Below are 20,958 nucleotides of genomic sequence, written 5' to 3' on the forward strand. Positions count from 1 at the left end.
GTGTTTAGTAAACATTTGCTGTGTTTCATTAATGAGGACTGGGGAGCTGGCTTCACATAACTGAGGGCCATAATAAGCATTAGTTTAGAAAACACTTTCAAAAACCACATCTCAGAGGATTTTCACAACTCCCACAAGGTAGAGAGACAGGCAATACAATCCCATTTCATGAAATTGAAACAAAAGAATGGTAGAGAGATTTGTTTCTGATCCCATAATCAGCAGTTTATTATAAATAAGATCCAAGCCTTTCAGGTCCCCATTCCAACCTAACACCATGTTACTTCCAAGGTTCTTTACATTTTAAAACTACTTCCAAATTATTTTTAAGTTTCAATTCATAAACCGTCTTATCAGGATAATTTTCAAAAAAACTTATAAAAACTTCCTCCCTTTCATGGAAATTACTCTGAACTACCCGAGGCAGGAAGTGAGGGCATGGACTACCCTGTATGTTCTCAAAAGTCACAGAAATTAACACCCGCCAAGTTTACTCCTTATGTTGCATACTTACTAAATGATAAAATATAATCTAAGTTTCCATTTACTGCTTTACTTCTCAATTCAGCTTGAGAAAACACATTATCATCATGTGGACATCCGTTTTCCTAGGGATAAAGCATATTTCAATGATAATATACCTCAGCTTAAAATATTCAAATTTCCTGTTTTCCCATTTCTTTATATCAGAAACTCTAATGATCTTTTATTTTAAAAGATCATTTTCTAAAATACAAATAAATTGAATAACCAAACTTTAGCAAAAGCTATGAATGGAGTTTCAACATCCTAAATTAAATGTTTATCTTTAAATTTACATAATCTGTTACTATTAGAGTGCCTTCCTTCTAGGGAGAGTTTACCACTGAAGACATTAGAACTACTCTCTCATTTACAACAATGTACTAATCCAAAACGAAGAATGTATTGATCCAAGATGATATTTTAAGGCATATAATGAAGTACAGGTCAAATTTATTTTTATTTAACTCCAAATGGGTAATTACTTGTCTCAATATCATATTTAATAATTTAAGTAAATGAGTTGAAATTCACCTGAACATATTTACTGAACCACTTTATAATAACAGCACAATATTAAAAATCAACTAACCAACAATAAGAAATAAAGATAAATTATGGTACATCTATACAATAAGACATTCAATCATAAAAAATAATTTGTGGAATTACATACTATAATGTAAAGGTGCCAAGTGAGAAGAGTAGGTTTTGGGGAAATATGTGGGGAAACTACCTTTTTAAGTGCATTTTTTAACAGTTAAATATGGATAGCACAGTCTCAAAATACACTGTTAAGGACTCAGGGAAGAAAGCTAAAGACACTCAAGACATAAACTGTATCTTTAAGAGGACTGTAATTATGAAATTATTTAAAAGAAAAGACACGCTAACAATATAGAAAAATAAAGGCATTATGTGAATAACCACCTAAGAAACAGGTCTTCTGAGCAAAACATTACGTCTTCAAGTATGTGTACTCTACAGAGTTGTTCCTAACTGCCCAGTGCTTTATTCTGAAAATCAAAGTGCAACCATTTGCTGAGCTAGTGCACTATCCAAGTCAATTTTTCACAGGCCCTTTTATAAATGTCTTGCTTATTCTGGTGGGGACAGGAAGTATCTGGTAGGAAAATAAAGCTTTGGGGTCAAACAAAAAATTATTAAAAAAAAAACCGGAATAGTAAATTTATTAAGAGTTTATTATGAAAATTGATAGAGAAGTAAAAGTACTACTCAAAACATAGGTACAGCTACATTGTAGAGTGGGGTTAGAGTGAAATTGTTTTATTTAAATTGTGTGTGATATTGGCACGTTCTCTCTTCAACACAAGACAAATGTTATTTTCCCTTTTAAAGTTTTTTTAAAGTTTAACAACCTTACAGGTGTTACACTCACCAATATTTTTTACAAAGCTTTAGAAAGTTATATACCAACATGACCATTTTAGTACTCGGCTCAGTGACTTTTTCCTTGGTTACCACAAAACACTAGGGAGGGAAGATGCTCTCTTCAATTATGAAATTAGAGCCACACTGTGCTCACCTGCAGAACAGCACGAACTGACTCTATACTATCAAAGCTCGGAAACACGTAATTAACGTACGTCTCCTGATCAGGAGTCACTCCCATCTCATGCATTCCTTTCAGGACTTCCACTATACCTGTAAGATCAAATTTAAGAACACAGAGATGAAGAACTGAGAATACATTAACAAAAGATCAAAGTTCAGTTCATCTATTTGAATTTTAATGCAGGAAAAGTACTCAGCATTTTGTTTGTCTGAAAGAGAAAGAACAAAACTGGGTGATAAGATGCTAAATGAAAAAAATTAAACTGCTCCTTCCTACATCTCTCCCTATTAATTCATAAGAAAAATGAAAACAATTAAGCCAGATGCTTAATAATTTCCAGTATCCCAACTGAACAGAGATCATAAAACATCACTGCTATCACACAGCACTGATGGATCTACAAAATAAAACTTGACATGAATAAATATCAGAGACAAGGGATTAGAGGAGTGGGGTGAGAAGAGATCTGTTTAAGACAAAAGTTTTTAAGTTAAGCACTTATGTAAAGAATTCCTTGTGAATTCTTATTAATAACTACCCTGTGAATTCTTATTTAATAACACAAGAAAGAATTATTGATTCTAATGAGCTAGTCTCATTGTATTTTACACTATAAAAGTCTAGTAAATTGTTCGTTCTTTCATTTCCCCCATTCATAAAAACATCTTTTATTAACTTCTCAAAAGGACAGTTCATGTTTTCCAAAGCTATGGTTAGCTTCAAATAGTACAAACATTTTTTTAAATCAGACAATTCTAGAATATTGTCAAACTATTCAGGTGCTACCTACTTTGACAGAAGCAATAGTTTAAGAAAGACCTCATTTATTTTTCTCTTTAGAATTTACTTCTTTAGCTTTATTACTTTCACATTGTTAAAACTTCCCCTAAAAAAAATCCCTGTTTTTGATTTATGGTATTATCTACATAAAAACTATATTTCTTTAAGTTTCTTATGTAATAGATTCTAGTACCAAAACTTGACTATAAATTCTCACTGAATACAGACTTGCATATAGAGACAAGTCTGACTACATTATGAATATTGCACATTTTTTAGACAAAATTCAGATTATGGATCAAAACCTTTTAAATTTAAACAGTTCATTATATTTAAAATTACCCAGTATTTTCAAAACCTTAATTAGATGTATTTTTCAAGATGTAAAAACAACACAGGAAAAAAACCCCAAAAGACAAAGCAAGTGCTTACATATAGATTAAAGAGAACATGCATGTCAAGTTGGTCCATACAGCACACACAAGCCTAAACAATAATTGCAAGAAAAATCTGAAGCTATTCCTCCAACAACTCCCTGGGAATTAGTACTAACAACCTTTATATCTATCATAAAAATGGCAAGTCACACTGGGCTCTTCTTCATATGCAAAAATTACTAAGCACTTGGCGCAGTACATAGCTGCTTTACAATTACCAGTAATAGACCTGTGCTAATCTAATGTCCTCAAAGTATCTTCTGGCCAGTAATGACTGCTTTCATGACCACGGTTTAAAGTAAATTTCTAAATTTCAGGTACGACATTACAGTGAAGTGACAAAACAAAAGCAAGGTTTGCAGTTTAAAGAGACTTAGCTTTCAACTCTGGTCCTGGCACTTAATGGCAGAGTAACTGTGAGTAACTCCACTTTCAGTTCAGTTCAGTTCAGTCGTGTCCGACTCTTTGCAACCCCATGAATCACAGCACTCAAGGCCTCCCTGTCCATCACCAATTCCCAGAGTTCACCCAAACTCATGTCCACTGAGCTGGTGATGCCATCCAGCCACCTCATCCTCTGTGGTCCACTTCTCCTCCTGCCCCCAATCCCTCCCAGCATCAGAGTCTTTTCCAGTGAGTCAACTCTTCGCATGAGGTGGCCAAAGTACTGGAGTTTCAGCTTCAGCATCAGTCCTTCCAATGAACACCCAGGACTGATCTCCTTTAGGATGGACTGGTTGGATCTCCTTACAGTCCAAGGGACTCTCAAGAGTCTTCTCCAACACCACAGTTCAAAGGCATCAATTCTTCAGAGCTCAGCTTTCTTCACAGTACAACTCTCACATCCATACATGACCACTGGAAAAACCACAGCCTTGACTAGACGGACCTTTGTTGGCAAAGTAACATCTCTGCTTTTGAATATGCTGTCTAGGTTGGTCATAACTTTCCTTCCAAGGAGTAAGCGTCTTTTAATTTCATGGCTGCAATCACCATCTGCAGTGATTTTGGAACCCAAAAAAATAAAGTCTGCCACTGTTTCCACTGTTTCCCAATCTATTTCCCATGAAGTGATGGGACCAGATGCCATGACCTTAGTTTTTTATTTCTGCTTTATTGACTATGCCAAAGCCTTTGACTGTGTGGATCACAATAAATTGTGGAAAATTCTGAAAGAGATGGGAATACCAGACCACCTGACCTGCCTCTTGAGAAATCTGTATGCAGGTCAGGAAGCAACAGTTAGAACTGGACATGGAACAACAGACTGGTTCCAAATAGGAAAAGGAGTATGTCAAGTATGACAAGTATGTATATTGTCACCCTGCTTATTTAACTTATATGCAGAGTCCATCATGAGAAACGCTGGGCTGGAAAAAGCACAAGCTGGAATCAAGAGTGCTGGGAGAAATATCAATAACCTCAGATACGCAGATGATACCATCCTTATGGCAGAAAGTGAAGAGGAACTAAAAAGCCTCTTGATGAAAGTCAAAGAGGAGAGTGAGAAAGTTGGCTTAAAGCTCAACATTCAGAAAAACTCCACTTTACTGGGCAATAATTTCTTAGCTTACACACTAGAAATGGCAATATACCCAAACTGTGCCTTCTAGACATTTTAACATATAACAACAATTTAACATGTAACATTTGACTTGATCCTTCTACCCACCATCCATGTAATAAGGCAATACATCAAGGCACTCAATAAACAGAACAATTTTCTGACCTGTAAGAGTCCATGCCTATTAAATGGATGGAAACAAAGTATCAAAACTGCAAATATTACCCACAGGTATGGAACAAATTCCTGTGGTCTAGGCCTACAGGAAGATGGAGGACATCTGAAAAAACATACTGAACAAAAAGAATCCCAGTATTGCAACTCAGTTTAAACTGATCAGTATATAAAGTTCTATATTAAGAAGGCTTTCATCTCAGCCTACTCAGGGGAAGAGTATAGATTTCTCTACTTAAATAAAGTTGGAAATGCCTCCAGGAGTCCAATAATCTTTATTTTAACAAAAGTGTTAAAGTAAGCATTTTCTTCAATGTCAAAGACATGTCCTAAAATAGAAACACTGTTTACTAACTGCAGGCAGGTGCTTGAAATACTACAAAAAAGGAAAAACCTACACTTTCCCCTCCAATCAGAAGGACCTAAGATCAAGTCCTTTTGGACTCAGGAATGATAATAAAGCTCCATATTATACTTCTCAGGGTGGTCACTAAAACTAAAATCTGTGTGAAACCCTAAAAATACTAAACAAATGTTAATAGTAACAACAACTAAAATATTTTTAGCTGTCTTAAAATACTCTAATAGCATAAAATAACTGTTTCATTTTCTTGCAAACAGGTCAACAAACTTAACTACAGACCGAAGATTCCTATACAAACACTTCTCATCATCAATGCCTCAAATATATTTTAATCTCTTAATTCTTCAATCTTCTAATAATGCTTTTAAGGTCAGGAAGAGTGCATTCTGCCTGTTTAGATGACCTGCATTGGTAGCATTTTTAACTTATGTATCTTTCCAACTGAAACTAAGGCAGTTTTATGAAAACCTGGATTCCCATCATTGCTCAGATGAGTTCAGTCAAGGATATTCACTTCAGTAACTATAGTCGGACAGGAAGATGCAAACACTTCTCAGTAAGAAAGGTGACTGATCTGACACACCTACATGTATCTTCCTCAAAAATACAATCCACATTTTAAAAAAATATTCATATATTAACTTAGATAAACAAGGATCCCAAACCTCTGTGAACTTAGAAAATCTAAACGATCTAGTAAACAGTATTTCAAATGTAAGCACAATAAAGTTTATGAATCGAAAGGAAAGTCTCCATTCAAAAGTTTTAAAGGAATTAAAGTACTTCAAACTACTGGGAAAGATACATGGGTTTTCTGAATAAATCCCACTGACTAGGGTTGTTTATGCCACATGATTTTAGACTCTACCCAGAGAACTCACTTTACAAGGAGGGAATTTCTTATTTTTTAGAAAGTACCCCCTAAAATAAGGATTCTTTTTTATTCTACTTGTTTGACTTAGTATGAACAGAATGCCAGATTTCTAATTTATATCCACTGAAAACTTTGATACAGTTCCATGTATTCTGGCATCAAGTATTACTGCTCAAAGTCTAGAAAACTTATTACCTTAGTGATCTTTAAAAACAAAAAAACTGAACAAGGTTTGAAGCTTCTAATCCAATTCTGAGATTATAGAGAAAATACTATGTTTTTAAAAAAAGAAAAAAAAAACAGGAAATTAATGTGTGATATAGTATTGTTAACTAAAGTACAGATTTTGTTCAAATTAAAAAAAAAAAAAACTTACTGTAAGCCATTTGGGGAAAAAAAGTAAACTGCTTCCGATAAAACCAGACACAGATGCATCTCCATTTGTTTAGATTTTCAACAGAAAGCATTTTACTAGAAAAATAAAAAGTACCTTCTACTCAACCATTTTACTCAACTGGTATTTAGGCTTTCATACCAGCCTTTCCTTTCATATTTTACCTTTTATATTCTTATTTTCAGGTTTCTAAAAATATACCAAGGCATGTAGATCCTTAATCATTCTGCATTATTTCCTCTCACTTGGGCCAGTCCACTAAAATTCTAAGAGAGGATTTTTCCATTTGTGCCACAGAGAAACACCAGCAAGATAAGCCATGAGGAAGTCGCTATAAGAATCTTTTTTAGGGCTTGGTGATGGCCAAATCTGCAGCCAGAAAAATTCTATTCAATAAACGTTTGATCATGCTACAGTTGAAAACTTGGTTCAGTCTGATCTGAGCTCTGAATACCTTTCTTTGATTTCCTAGTTTTATTTTTTCCTTATGAAAAATACTCCTCTACATCCTCCATCTCTGTAGCCATTACTTTCTTCTATTTATTTCTACCAGTTTACATATGACATTCCCCAAAAGATAAAGTCACTGCACTATTAAGAATGTTACTTCTTTATCTTACAGGGTGCTGGAGAATTGATGCTTTTCAACTGTGGTGCTGGAGAAGACTCTTGAGAGTCCCTTGGACTGCAAGGAGATCAAACTAGTCAATCCTAAAAGAAATCAGTCCTGAATATTCATTGGAGGAACTAAAGCTCCAATACTTTGGCCAACTGATGCAAAGAACTGACTCACTGGAAAGACCCTGATGTTGGGAAAGATTGACAGGAGGAGGAGAAGGGGACAACGGAGGTTGAGACGGTTGGATGGCATCACTGACTTGATGGATGTGAGTCTGAGCAAGATCCGGGAGTTGGTGATGGACTGGAAAGCCTGGCGTGCTGCAGTCCATGGGGTCGCAAAGAGTTGGACCCGACTGAGCGACTGAATTGAACGAAACTATATAAAATATGTACAGTCATTGACCTGTTACATGAAGAAAAGTCTGTAGAACACATACTTTGTTTTCAGGACTATTTTCAAGGGAGAAATGAGTTTTTAAAAACTATAAACCAGCTGACAATCTCTTGTACCCTCAGGCTAACTTCCTCAGTTTTCCTATTTTCCCAGTTAAAAATCTTCATTGATTAAAATAACTGGTACCACTTTTTTAAAATGTCCTTAATTCAAAAATCAATACCTAATTTTTAACCAACAGCTAAGAATTTTTAGAAAATAAATACAGTATATTTACCAATGTCTAAATATGCAGTTGTTAAGGTATTAGCAATGAGTATTTACAATAGGAGGACAGAAACTGTGTTCTAATCCAAGCACCACTGACGACTACATGTAGAACCTAAGACCATTCACTGACTCTCTGGGCTCTCAGTTCCTTCATTAATATAATGGGAGCTTCCAAAAAGGTACCTTTGATCCAAAGAGTCTAAGAAAAGAGGGCCGGGAGACAAGAGTCCACTTTTCTACTAGTCTGAGATACAACTATGGAAAGAAATTACCTGAATTCTTCTTTCATGTTTACTAAGTAGTAAAATGTAGTGAACAATTCAAGTCTACATACTGTGATAGGTTGAGGAAAAAAAACTGACCTGATGAACAAACAAAGGTTTCAACGGGAGTACTCAAAGTATTTTCATATCTGTGTACAATGGACAATACTAATATGCCCAAGGGATTTTCATGGAATGATGCCGATTTTCTGTGGTTCAAAAAGACTAGGTTAAAGGTTACCTCTTGGAGCTTTCAGAACTGGAGGATACGCAAAGAGTTAATCAACTAACATATTGTTTTCCCAAAGATTTTTCTAAAAAGGATTTAGATACTTTTAGAGCCAGAAACAATTAGGGAAGACTTGTTTCACTATTTCCTTGAAACCAGAAGACAGCTATATATTTAAAACAAAATTGCAACATCAAAGTCTGCTAAAAGCACTTTTTTGTTGTTTGTGCACTTTGTCACCCAATGTCATACTAACAACCCTGCATCTCATTCTAAAGCACATTATACAGCAAGATAAAATGAAAAAGACCATTTTTTGTTTCCCCAAGGGGGAAGTACTTCTGTTAAAAGCATCTTTTTATGAGACTACTCTTTCTGAATTACCAATAATGCAAACCAAGGAATTAGATACTGTGCTCTAAAATTTAATATTTGTTCAATTCTTATTCATATCCTATAGACATCCCATGTGTACAGGGAAAAGTATGCTAAATGCTTAAACGTACTTAAGAACCTGGAAGATTGAACATTTCTGTCCTTCAATCAGTAGGCTGTCAGGCCATGAGCACTTATTTTGCAATAAAAGTTCTCTTGCCTTTCCTATTATTTTAACAGCTCAGTAAAGGAAAAATAGACTGGTCCAGAAAGAAAACGGTCTAGTTGTACGGTATATAACGTTGACTTTAATAAGGCTAGATAAACTAATTTCAAACACTATATGTATGTAAAACCAAGAACTAAAGCGTTTTTTGAAGAACTTAAAAATGATGAACTATTTAAAGCCACAATCACAAGTTTGAATACCAAGATTAGAGATGAAATAAGAAATGAAATTAAGATGAAAGAAATCCATTATGTTTGTCTTTTAAGCTTTTACCTAATACTTTACCATGGCTTAACCCAATTCTATTTCTTCATAAGGTTTAATAAGTAGGTTTCCTCAAATAATTCAATTAAATGTGTACAGAAACTGTTATACTGGATATCTGAACCACTATATCTGTAAAAGGTAAAACCAAACCTTGAACATTTTTCTCCTTCTGATGTCCAACTAGCAATGGCCAAAAATAATGAGTTCTAATAGGAAAACCTTCTTCCTTCAAAGCCTTCATCAGCACTTTTGCCAAATCTGAAAGAGATACCATAAAATATATCAAAGCTACCTCAGCAAAACTTGCTTATGTGAGTTCTAATTATGAGAATACAGTACCGAATTTTTGAGCCACTAAAGCACACTGGAGTGTGAACTGCAAAGGCGACGTGTGCAGCTGGGCTTCCTTTAGCTTCTTACAGTAGTCTCTAAGCTGCTCTGGAGGCTAGAAAAGAAAGGCACTACACGTCAGTTCAATCTGCAAATATCCTACCATTTGACCTTCTGCCTTTGAGACAAAAGAAAAGTGTGAACCCCTCATCCTCTTTCTGCCCAAAACTCTTCCAACACAAAAACAAAGCTTTCTTACTATTTATATTAATAGTTGATCTAGTCTCATGTTCTTCTATTTTAAACAATCGTATTTCACTGCCGATTACACTGTCTACAAAGTAAAAATGGACTATTTGAATACCGTATTCACAGTGACACAGTGTCGTAAAAAGAAACTGCCAAAGTCATTCAGACTGCTTTCCCTTGATATAGGGCATGCTAATAAAATCTGCAATGCTGTATCTTCCAATTTTTCAGTGACTAAAAGCAAAATGAGGTTCATTGTATCTGGAAAAAAACAAAGACATCTTTTGTTACTGATTTAAACAAAATCTGTTACTGATTTCCCATTCATATCAACATCAAAAGACAAACTTATGAACTGCAAGTACCAAAAAGGATTTATCTGCCTAAATAATAAATACTTCCAAATCAAAATACTCCCATGTATTCATTAACTCAATGTTTTCAGTTTATTAAAGCTTTAAAAGAATCGTATGTTCACCTACCACAATACCCTATTGCTAGAGAATGTCCATTCCGTCATGTAAAAATAGTTTTATTTTTAGAAAAATTATGAAAATAAAAACTTTAAAACTACCTGGAATATATCTTCTTTCATATGTAATTTTTTCCAAAATTTCTGGGACATATTGAGGATACCCAGCTTTACTGAAACTCAAGATAATTTGCAATAAATCACGATCCATAAGGTAAAGATCAGACTTCTCCACTTTCTCCAGGGTCTAAAGAAAGGTCCAGAAATTAAAAGAACAAGTGAGATGCAAAATTTTTTAAACTGAATCTAAATAAATTAAAATACCAAGATTTTAAAATTTTATATATATGGTACAGTGGTAAAGAACCTGCCTGCCAATGCAGGAGACTCAAAGAGGCATGGGTTCAATCCCTGGGTCGGGAAGATCCCCTAGAGTAGGAAATGGCAACTCGCTCTAGTATTCTTGCCTGGAAAATCCCATGGACAGAGGACCCTATCAGGCTACAGTCCATGGAGTTACAAAGAGCCAGAAACAACTGAGAGACTGAGGACACACACCATCTAAAGGTTTAAGACTTCTTTTGTAAAACAGAAAATATTCTGTTTCAGCAATAATTGTTACATCAGCAGCAAAGTACTGAACTACAGTAAGAATTCTCCTTCAAGACTATCTATAAGAGATATCATTAAAAACAGATATACACTATACTTTTCCATATCACGCAAAATTCAAGAGTTTATACAAATGATTTAAAAGTATGTTTATTTATGTAAGTCACACCTGTTTAACATGGTCAATATCACCCTTCTCGGCATATGCATTCAATAGTGCTAGGTATGTGTCTGGACCAGGCTCAATTCCAGCCTCTTTCATTACTGTGAGAATATTTTCTGCATTCTCCATATCTCTGTACATTAATTCAAAGAAAATAAAACAGATTACTATAATACTGCCAAATGTCATATCATTTAATCTAGAATATATTACCTCTGCTTATTAAAAATTCTTAAGTACAAACATTTAGAATCATAACATCAGAAAAGGAAAAATACATATTAGATATATATTATAAAAATGTGTATGTATTAACATGTATTAAAAACACATATTAAACTAGCAATAGGTTTCCAAAATAATAAGGATCCTTAACATCTCAAATTTTTATAGCTAACTTTTCCAAAACCAAATTATACAATAATTACAGACATTAAAGAATGTGCCCTCTTCCATTGGGTATGTTATGACTCAAATCTATCTTTTTAGGAAAGAATAACATTTAGTAAAATATTCTTCAAAAATAAAAATATTTTCTAGGGCACTAGCAAAACAGTTAATAAACTTTACAAAATCAGTTACTTTGGATCAAGTTCAGTTTTTAAAACTGAAAACCTTCAAATAAAAATTTAATCAAACAGATAATTTAAGAATAACTTATATTAAGATGTGCATATTCTACCACATAGACTCAAAAGAGTTTTTTTAGAGTTAAACATAGTTTTAAGAATTTTCTACAATAGCTTCCTATAAATTAAACCTCACTTGAGAGTAAATCCCTAGGCTGAGCATTACCCAGATCTTGCATGCCCCGTGACAAGAGCACTGAATACTGCCTCTGTGACTGGAAGATCCTTAGTTTTCATAAATCCAAGAATCGTGCTGCAACAAAAGAGAAATAAAAATACTTCTTGGAAATACATGAAAAACACTTTTTACAATATGTGCACACAAAAAGCCCACTCCCTGAAGTTGTATCAATAGTTTTCAAGTACATTTGTTAAAGATAGAGGGTAAATTTTAAAAATCTGATTGTTTCTTCTGTACTACTAATTAAGCTTCAAAAAGCATAAAGTTTAACAAGATTCATTTCATTAAAAATGAGATTGTACATTTCAATTTATTCCTTATTTCCTAAACCCTCCATCCAAAAGTAGGAATAAACTATCCATGAACAATGTCACAACTGATTTTACATAAAACGTGTGAAATAAAGAGAATATTATCAGTTTTATAAATGAATACAATGTAAATGGTTACCAACATTTGTTTTTGGAAACAGCAATTTAACGAACAAAAAAAGTAAAACCAGCTTTTAACCCAACAATTTTAAATTTCTGCTCCAGTAAATTATACTTTTAATTAAAATAGTAATCTTCAATTAATTATCTTTCCCCTTTTACACAATTTAGTATTTTATCTAAGTCATATGACCAAATTCGCTAGGCTAAAATCCTTCTAAAATAATTTTCTAATTAAAAAAAAAAAATGACTATATTCTAGATCTACAAGATGTACATATTTGTTTGCTTAAACATACATTTATAAAACTACATACCTGGCACCTTCAATATCTCCCATATTACAGTAAGCAGCAATCAACCTTTGGTATGTCACCTGTCAAAGAAATGGGCCAGTAAATACTTTTTAATAATTTTTTTTCTTGGTTAAAAACAAAAGTTGATATGACCAATAAACACATCTGTACTTACTCGATTTGGTTGAACGTTTCCTTTTTCCATTTTTGCCAAGAAGTCAGTTGGTGAAAATTTATGCTCATTTTGAAGGTAGACTTTAAGCAAAGCATTATAGTGACTTACATCATACACAGTACCTACAAGTGAAATTTATATAAAATTTTTAGAAAAGTCATACCCTTTATCACAACTAAAATATGTGCACTTAAATGTAACAAAAAGGGTAAAATGATCAATTCAGAATTTTACCCCATATTTAGACCCATCCATGTAGAAATCCTGTCAGAACAGAGCAAACTAAGTATACAAGAGTAACTATTGAATTAAGGGACAGTTACATGCAACCATCTATTCAAGTATTAAAAGGCCTCTTACTTATGAAGCATAGTATTCCCTTCCAATCAGAAATTGCTTCCTCTAGTGCGCATTTTCCTCTAATTTTCCTCTAGAAAAAATAGTTCCTCTAGTAGGTTGGAAAAGCTGAAAATACTGCTCAAAATCCAGGTAAGTGACATCTACTGTGGTTTTTCAGGAAGATTTTATGGTCAAGATAAAAGTTAACGTAACTCTGCTGCTAAGTCGCTTCAGTTGTGTCCGACTCTGCGATCCCACAGACGGTAGCCCGCCAGGCCCCGCCGTCCCTGGGATTCTCCAGGCAAGAACACTGGAGTGGGTTGCCATTTCCTTCTCCAATGCATGAAAGTGAAAAGTGAAAGTGAAGTCGCTCAGTAAGTGTCTGACTCTTCGTGACCCCATGGACTGCAGCCCACCAGGCTCCTCCGTCCATGGGATTTTCCAGGCAAGAGTACTGGAGTAGGTGCCATCACCTTCTCCGACAAAACTCTACTAGGTTTCATTTCTTTATTTCTGTCACAATAACATAGTTCTGCAGATGACAAAAATATTTCTGTGAATTTCATTAAAAATGTTATCCGCATACTTACTATTACGTCTAGTTAATTTCATGGGTCATTTCTCCAAGAGAATTTTTTAAAAAAATAAATACTGTTATCTTTCATAGAGTGAATTGAGAAAGTCTTTAACTGTCTAAAATTTACATTAAAAACTCAAAGTTTAGGGACATCATCCTAAAGCATCCTACTTTAACAATAAAAAGCTATAAAACAGCTTGTCCTTATGTATCTTACCATATACCTGTATACCTTTAATACTATCTCATGGCTCTGGCTGTACTGTCCATTACTTTTAATGTTACAATATCATGTTCTTGTTCAATCTCATTATGTAATAATTTTACAAATTATCATCAACTTACTTTGTTCAAACTCAAAAGAATATTCTAAAACATTACTATTTTAGATAGAAGCCAGGTTTCTTGCTAGATTAGCACTCACTCATCCATTGGTGTAATCTGGACAATTATTTTCTCCTCCATGTATTACCTTGTGCTTGCCCACAGTAAAGGTCTGACACTTTTCTGTCATTTCACAAGCCTTTTATGTGCAGTTATGCTTATTAGTTTGGCATTCTACTGTTCAAGAAAAACATAGAGACTTGAAGATGTCATTATATAGCTCCCTTCATCAAGATTATGTAATTATATTAAATGTGGACCTGCCCTAATACTAAAAAACATGTTTGTGCTTTTTTGTGCAGAGCAGTTTTTATCCCTACCTTTGTCTCTAAATCAGAGCTCTAGTAGTCAAAGTTTTTTGCAGTTTCAAATAAATTAATAGGCTTTGTAAGAAAACAGTTTTATTTAAAAAAAAAATTACATCTATCCTTTTCCAAAATGTGATTATTATCTTAGAGAATTTTTTTTAAGTTAAGACTTGACTGACTGACGAGAGTGGACCTGGGTGTCTGGGGAACACCAGTCCAAGCCTTTCACAATAAACTTTACTGAGCCTTTCAAAACTGAACCATGCTAAAGTCTCACTATTTAATGAAGTAGAATTTAAATTTTTTTGAAGTTCATTTTCCACAATTTCAATTACTATTACTTTAGTACCCAACATATGCAAAACACTGGAAGGTTCATGATGAAGATTCAAATATGAATAAGATCATCAGCTGCCTAGAGAAGAGTATCTATTAATATTAAAAAGACAAACTGACAACTCTAATGCAGGCAACCGATGAGATACACATTGGGACTGCAAGTAAAAGTCTATATTGGAGGGATTTAAATTATAGCTTGAAAAATGGATTGCTTTCAAGGGTAAGAAACAAAGAACACTCCAAAAGAGATGAAACGACTTGAACAAAAAAACTTAAGGAGACATATATTATCAGAATGGGGCCAAGAATACACCAGAAGTAATTCTATTTTTAAAAATTTAACATGTGGCAACACTGAAATGAGAGCCTACCATTTCCAGTGTTTCCTCCAGAATCCCCTGTACTCTGGAAAACTCAGTTCCAGTCTCAGCTCTTTCACAGCTCGTTTTGTAAGTTTGGATATGTTATCTAAGCTAAAAAAAAGTCTCTTATAGCTTGGGACTTCCCTGGTGATGCAGTGGTTAAGACGCCGTATTTCAAGGCAACGGGCGTAGGCTCTATCCCTGGTCGAGGAACTAAGATGCCACATGCTGTGTGACAAGACTTTTACAGCTTTAAAAGTCTGCGAACAAGTCACAGGTGCAGCCTACCAGGTTTCTAACAATGTTAATTCAACAACTACTTAACAAGTATAGTGAGTTCAAAGCACTGGTCTACTGGCAAAGAGAAGAAGATACTATGAATTTTAGTCTCACAAAGGATATACGGTGTAGAGCAAAGGTATTTGTGAGAAGTTCAATTAGAAAACACTACATGTCTTTCTATTGAGGTATTAAATGTCGTACTACTGTGTAAGGGCTCTTTTCTATTTGAGAATATAACCCATTCTCACAAGTACTTCTAGTTCAACATGCGTCTTTAAATTATGTGACTGACATATAGACATATATAGTTCGTGAAGATTTTCTTAAATCAGGAATGAACATTGAATTTTATCAAATTATCTTTTACACGATTTTATTTTTTGAATAGGTACTATGTTCACAGTCCCAAATTGAAAACGTATAAAAAGATATTGGAATTCCCAGGCAAGAATACTGGAGTAGGTGGCCATTTCCTCCTCCAGGGGATCATTCCCACTCAGGGATCAAATCCAGGTCTCCTAATTGCCAGGCGGATTCTTTACCACTGAGCCACCTGGGAAGCCAGAGTAATCAACTATAGTTTAATTTTAAAAGAAAAAAGTAGAGTAAAAATTATAGCTAGTGTATACTACCCTTCCAGAAACATTTTATCATATGCACAGACACATATAAACATTTTTCTTCAGAATGGTAGCCAACTATACATCCTCTTCTTCATCTTAATTTTTAACTATATTTTGGAGAACACACCACATTAGTATATGAAGAACTCCATTTTTTTTTAATGGTTGCACCATATTCCATTTTATAGACACTCTAATTTATTTAACCAGTGCCCCTAGTGAGGGACATTAGAGTTGGTTCCAAATTCTTACCATTGCAAACAAGCTACAATGAAGAATATCCTTTTGCACATGTGAGTATATCTATCTAAATTCTAACAAATGGTCTATGTTGTATACCTGAAGTTAAAATAACTTGTAAATCAAGTATACCTCAAAAGACATTTTTAAAAAATAAAACATATTAAAACACTGAAATGCTTGATATGTCAATAAATTTTAACAAACAGAACTACTTGGTCAAACAGTATGTGCATTTGTATCTTTGACAGACCAAATGTCTTTCTATTTTGTTCTTTTTAACTTACCTGTAAAGTATTACTTGTTATAAAAAATTACTTTATTCTTAATGCCCCTAGATGTCACTATAACTCACCAAATAAGTCGTATCACACAAGAAAAATATGAATCAAGTAAACCCCTTCATAAAACTGAATGACATTTATGCACAGAAATTCTTTTTTTACTACAAGAAAAAAATATCCACACCCTTTATACACATCATATATTCAAACAATCATACCCAATTTCTGAAGTTCATCCCATATCTTATGAGCAAATTCTGTTCTCTCAGAGAGCTTTAGTTCAGGCAAGAGAGACCCACAGCTGCGCAGTAGTAGCAAGGCTTGATTACCACCCGGGCTACCTATGAAAACAGGTTGATGGTTAATGTTTAACACCATACCCAGTATCATACAGATAAACCTAAACTGAAATCTGTAAATACTTAAAAATGTCCTGCCTCACTAAAGATAATATTAAAAGGGTCCTAATCAGAAAAATCCTATCTCAATCATCAGGTATCATTTAAAATGTTAGTAAAAGTTTTAAAAATTGGTCTGCTTAGGGAAGCTAAGGTTAGAGATCTATACAATCTGTAAGACTACAGAGTACATAAATACAAAGGAGCTAATTTATATGCACTACTTCTTGCAACTGAAAGGCTACGGTTCTCAGTATCTTATGCAAATAGTACAAAGCAGCCCAATTAAAATCCATGAATATTCAATTTAGGTTTACAATCCCTTACAAACACTAACTTCCTTCTCCCTTAAGCCACATGTCCCTGAAAGCTGATTTCAAAACAAAAATAAACCACTTATTGCCAAAATTCTGTTCATATAAAGTATCCAGAATAAGCAAACCTTTAAGAAAGTACGCTAGCGGCTGTCTAGGGCTAGAAGGGATGCGGGTTTGAGGGCTGATGTTTAGCGGTGTGGAGGTTTATTTTGGGGGTGATAGAAATGTTCTAAAATTGACTGCTGTGATATCCATGTAACTCAATAAATCAAAGGCAGAAAATGATAAAAACTGTCTTTAAATGCCAGTTATTACTGATACTTCTTTGGTATTCCTCATCATTAGATTCTATAGCTTCTTAATGTGACTGAAATCATGGATGAGCTTTAGAAAGCTGGTGAACGGTCTCAAAACTATACACAAAATTATACGTGTGGCTTGCATGCAGGATTTTGTGTGAGCCTGTGTGGTCAGGTTTTTTTTCGGGGGTGGGTGGGAGGGGGGCTGAGGGCCTGTAAGTTTCTATCGTATTATCAAAGTTACATAAGTGACTCGAATGTTAACAGCTAAGTGAAAATGAAAGTGAAATAATGATTATCAGTCTTCAGTCTTTCTGAATATTTTCATATGTGACCATCTTAGGGAAAGCAGACACTATGCAAGAGAAGATAAAAACTAGTATCTTCCAAGAAAATTTACCACTGAAAGTGATTCTTTTATAAACTGTGGGAAAAGACAATTTTTATTTGCTGATTTTGAAATAAACATGCAAAACAAAATGTTTCACTCAAAACTTTGCTCTGTTGAGTTGGGGGGGGAAAAAAAAATCACAACCATAACAAAATCACAAATAGAAAATGACAAAATTTAAAGTACCAAATAATGTGCTCTGTAATGAGCTTACCATCAAACCAGAATTTAAGTTCAACTTTTTGAATAGATAATCTTGAAATATTCGAGCCCACCCAGGGACGCCAAAAAAAAAAAAAATCTTGAAATACCTGAATGACAGGTGTTATCAAAGACTTTTTGTAGAAGAGTCTTAGGGATGCGGCCAGTTCTTCGGACAGAATTATCTAGCCTCATTAAAGCCCAATCAAATTGGCTGGCATTCCTTCTATGAGAAGAGGTGGGCTCCTCCTGAAGATCATTCTTTTTTTCAGCAGCAATGGAATGTAGCCTAGCTTGGCTCAGTAGACCTCTACAAAATGAAACACAATTAGTAATAAACTATGTCAACTACTATCCACATAGGTCATCTTTGTGAGTAAAATTTATACAAAGCTTTTTTATTAGTTACTAAATACCTAAATTCATAGCATAATAGCAAAAATGTCCAGAAGTATAAATTGGTAGGGAAGAAAGTTTTGACCTTTGCTTTAAATAAAATCACAAGCACATAAATTGTATACAAAGTAACCTCTTGAATAACTGTCTGACAATGTCTCTTGATAACCTCCCACATGGAATCATCTCAAACTAAGACAATATGGTATGTTTTTAAATCTCCCTTATCCAAAACCAAGTTAATGAAGAAAAATGAAGATTATGCTACAAAGCTCTTCTAACCTCTACAAATGAACAAGAGATCTAAAATATACCTAAAATTCTGAAGAATTCTAAAGCACTCTGAACATTTTCTAGGTGCAGATACTGAATTATTAATAAGACCCATTTCCAAGATAAAAGTATGTAGTTTTTTATCATTAATGACAAAAGTATTCCCCATCTGTCTAAATAAATCTAAAACATTTAAGTAAAAAAAAAAAAAAGTTAATAAATTAAGGCCAGACTAGCGTATGGGTTTACAAAAAGCAAACAACCCTTAAACCATTTATTTTAATAAAGCAGGTCCAACATGCAGGCCAAAACATGAAATCAGAGGCATTTCACACTGTAGAAACACAGGCTGTACCTGACTTACAAACATGAAACAGAAATAATCCTTATGTGTGAAGGAAGCCCTGTCATGTATCTTTGAATGAGAGCTTCCCATACAGTCAAATCTCACATAAAATCATCTAATTTGCAGAGATTTACACATTTACCCCCAAATATCTTAGACTTTTCAGAAGTAGTCAGTAAGTGTAACTAAAGAATACACACTAAGCAAATATTAACTAAGTAATAATGTAAAAACACTCTACTTATTTTTTTAATTTAAATGTATTTATTTTAATTAGAGGCTAATTACATTATTGTATTGGTTTTGCCATACATCAAAAAACACTCTACTTGTTAATTCAAGAAAGCCCTTACGATAACAATCAAGTTTTTTTTAACATGTCACATTTTTTTTTTTTTTTTTTTACCACAGTCAATTAGAGGATGAGATGGTTGGATGGCATCACCAACTCAATGGACATGAGTTTGAGCAAGCTCTGGGAGTTGGTGATGGACAGGGAAGCTTGGTGTGCTCCGGTCCATGGGGTTGCAAAGAGTCAGACACGACTGAGCAACTGAACTGAACAATCAATTACCAAAGTAAATACATACTCATGAGTTTAAAAATAAAATTGTTCACTTCTTATGTTATTAACCTGAAAAACCAATCACAAAACTTAATGTTACATAATGTTAAAGAAAGTAACACCAGTAGTTTCACAAGTTTATGCATAACACAGGCAGTAATCGATACCCAACTAGAAATTCTACCACTGGGACCCGGGACAAGACACAACCACTCTGGCCATCAATGATTCCACCAATGTAAAACAGCAGACTGGAAAACAACGGAAAAAATCAGAAAACTAACTAAAAACAATGTCATCTTGCTTAATTAGGAAATCTAATGATCAGCACTTGTAGATGGCTAATTGATTAAAGTTAGTTAAATGAACTGTATTAATACTAGATTTTTACCTATGAACCACAGAAGATACACTGCTACATATTGCTACATATATTTATCCCTTACTTTCAAAAGTTTTATTGGCTGTTTTATCTATGAGATCAGTTATTAATAACCTATCCCCATGTTAGTCAGGCAAACACAAAATATTTTAAATCACCCAGAACAATGTGTCAGGTTCAGGTGAGTGTAAAATACTGCTCACCAATGAAAGCTAAATAAGAGATTTCAAAATCATAGTGAAGGGACTTCCTTGGTGGTTCAGTGGCTAAGACTCTGTGTTCCCAAAGCAGGGAACATGGGTTCGTTCCCTGGTCAGGGAAACTAGATCCCACATGCTGCAACTAAGATCGAAGACCCTGTCTGTGTGCCCCAAGTAGCCAAATAAATAAAAATAAATCTTTTAAAAATCGGGGCTTTCCCTGGTGGTCCAGTGGCTAACACTCCGTGCTCCCAAGGCAGGGAGCCTGGGTTCGATCCCTGGTCAGGGATCTAGATCCCACATGCCACAGTTAAAGACCCAGAGTGCTGCAACTAAGACCTGGAGCAGCCAAATAAATAAAAATAGACAGTTCTTAAAAATTGTAGTGAAGTGTAGTATTTGTCAATTTTTTTTTATACAACCCAAATCTGATAACTGTTGAGGAGCATAAAAATAAAATCTCTACTCAAAATGCAGTTTTAACATGTAACATCAAACAAACAAAATTCAGGCAGAAAACAGAGATGTTAATAAACCAGCACAGCAGACTGAACATTCTAAAGCTATTTTTTTTCTCACAA

At 34.2% G+C, this 20,958-nt stretch overlaps 1 protein-coding gene across 1 annotated transcript in view; it reads right to left on the minus strand.

Moving 5' to 3' along the window:
* Positions 1 to 20,958, minus strand: part of LRPPRC (leucine rich pentatricopeptide repeat containing) — a 99,479-nt gene that overhangs the window by 69,173 nt on the left and 9,348 nt on the right. Inside the window, exons 2-13 of the mRNA XM_027555143.1 lie at positions 18,326 to 18,525; positions 16,828 to 16,950; positions 12,872 to 12,993; positions 12,718 to 12,776; positions 11,955 to 12,041; positions 11,166 to 11,292; positions 10,487 to 10,631; positions 10,028 to 10,173; positions 9,673 to 9,778; positions 9,484 to 9,591; positions 2,069 to 2,187; positions 515 to 608 (exon numbers count right to left, since the gene is read on the minus strand). Of these exons, the coding sequence (XP_027410944.1) occupies positions 515 to 608; positions 2,069 to 2,187; positions 9,484 to 9,591; positions 9,673 to 9,778; positions 10,028 to 10,173; positions 10,487 to 10,631; positions 11,166 to 11,292; positions 11,955 to 12,041; positions 12,718 to 12,776; positions 12,872 to 12,993; positions 16,828 to 16,950; positions 18,326 to 18,525 (1,436 nt within the window). The remainder of the gene's footprint in view (positions 1 to 514; positions 609 to 2,068; positions 2,188 to 9,483; positions 9,592 to 9,672; positions 9,779 to 10,027; positions 10,174 to 10,486; positions 10,632 to 11,165; positions 11,293 to 11,954; positions 12,042 to 12,717; positions 12,777 to 12,871; positions 12,994 to 16,827; positions 16,951 to 18,325; positions 18,526 to 20,958) is intronic.

Source organism: Bos indicus x Bos taurus, chromosome 11 (genome assembly GCF_003369695.1).
Source record: "Bos indicus x Bos taurus breed Angus x Brahman F1 hybrid chromosome 11, Bos_hybrid_MaternalHap_v2.0, whole genome shotgun sequence".
In the NCBI taxonomy this organism is placed as follows: Eukaryota; Metazoa; Chordata; class Mammalia; order Artiodactyla; family Bovidae; genus Bos; species Bos indicus x Bos taurus.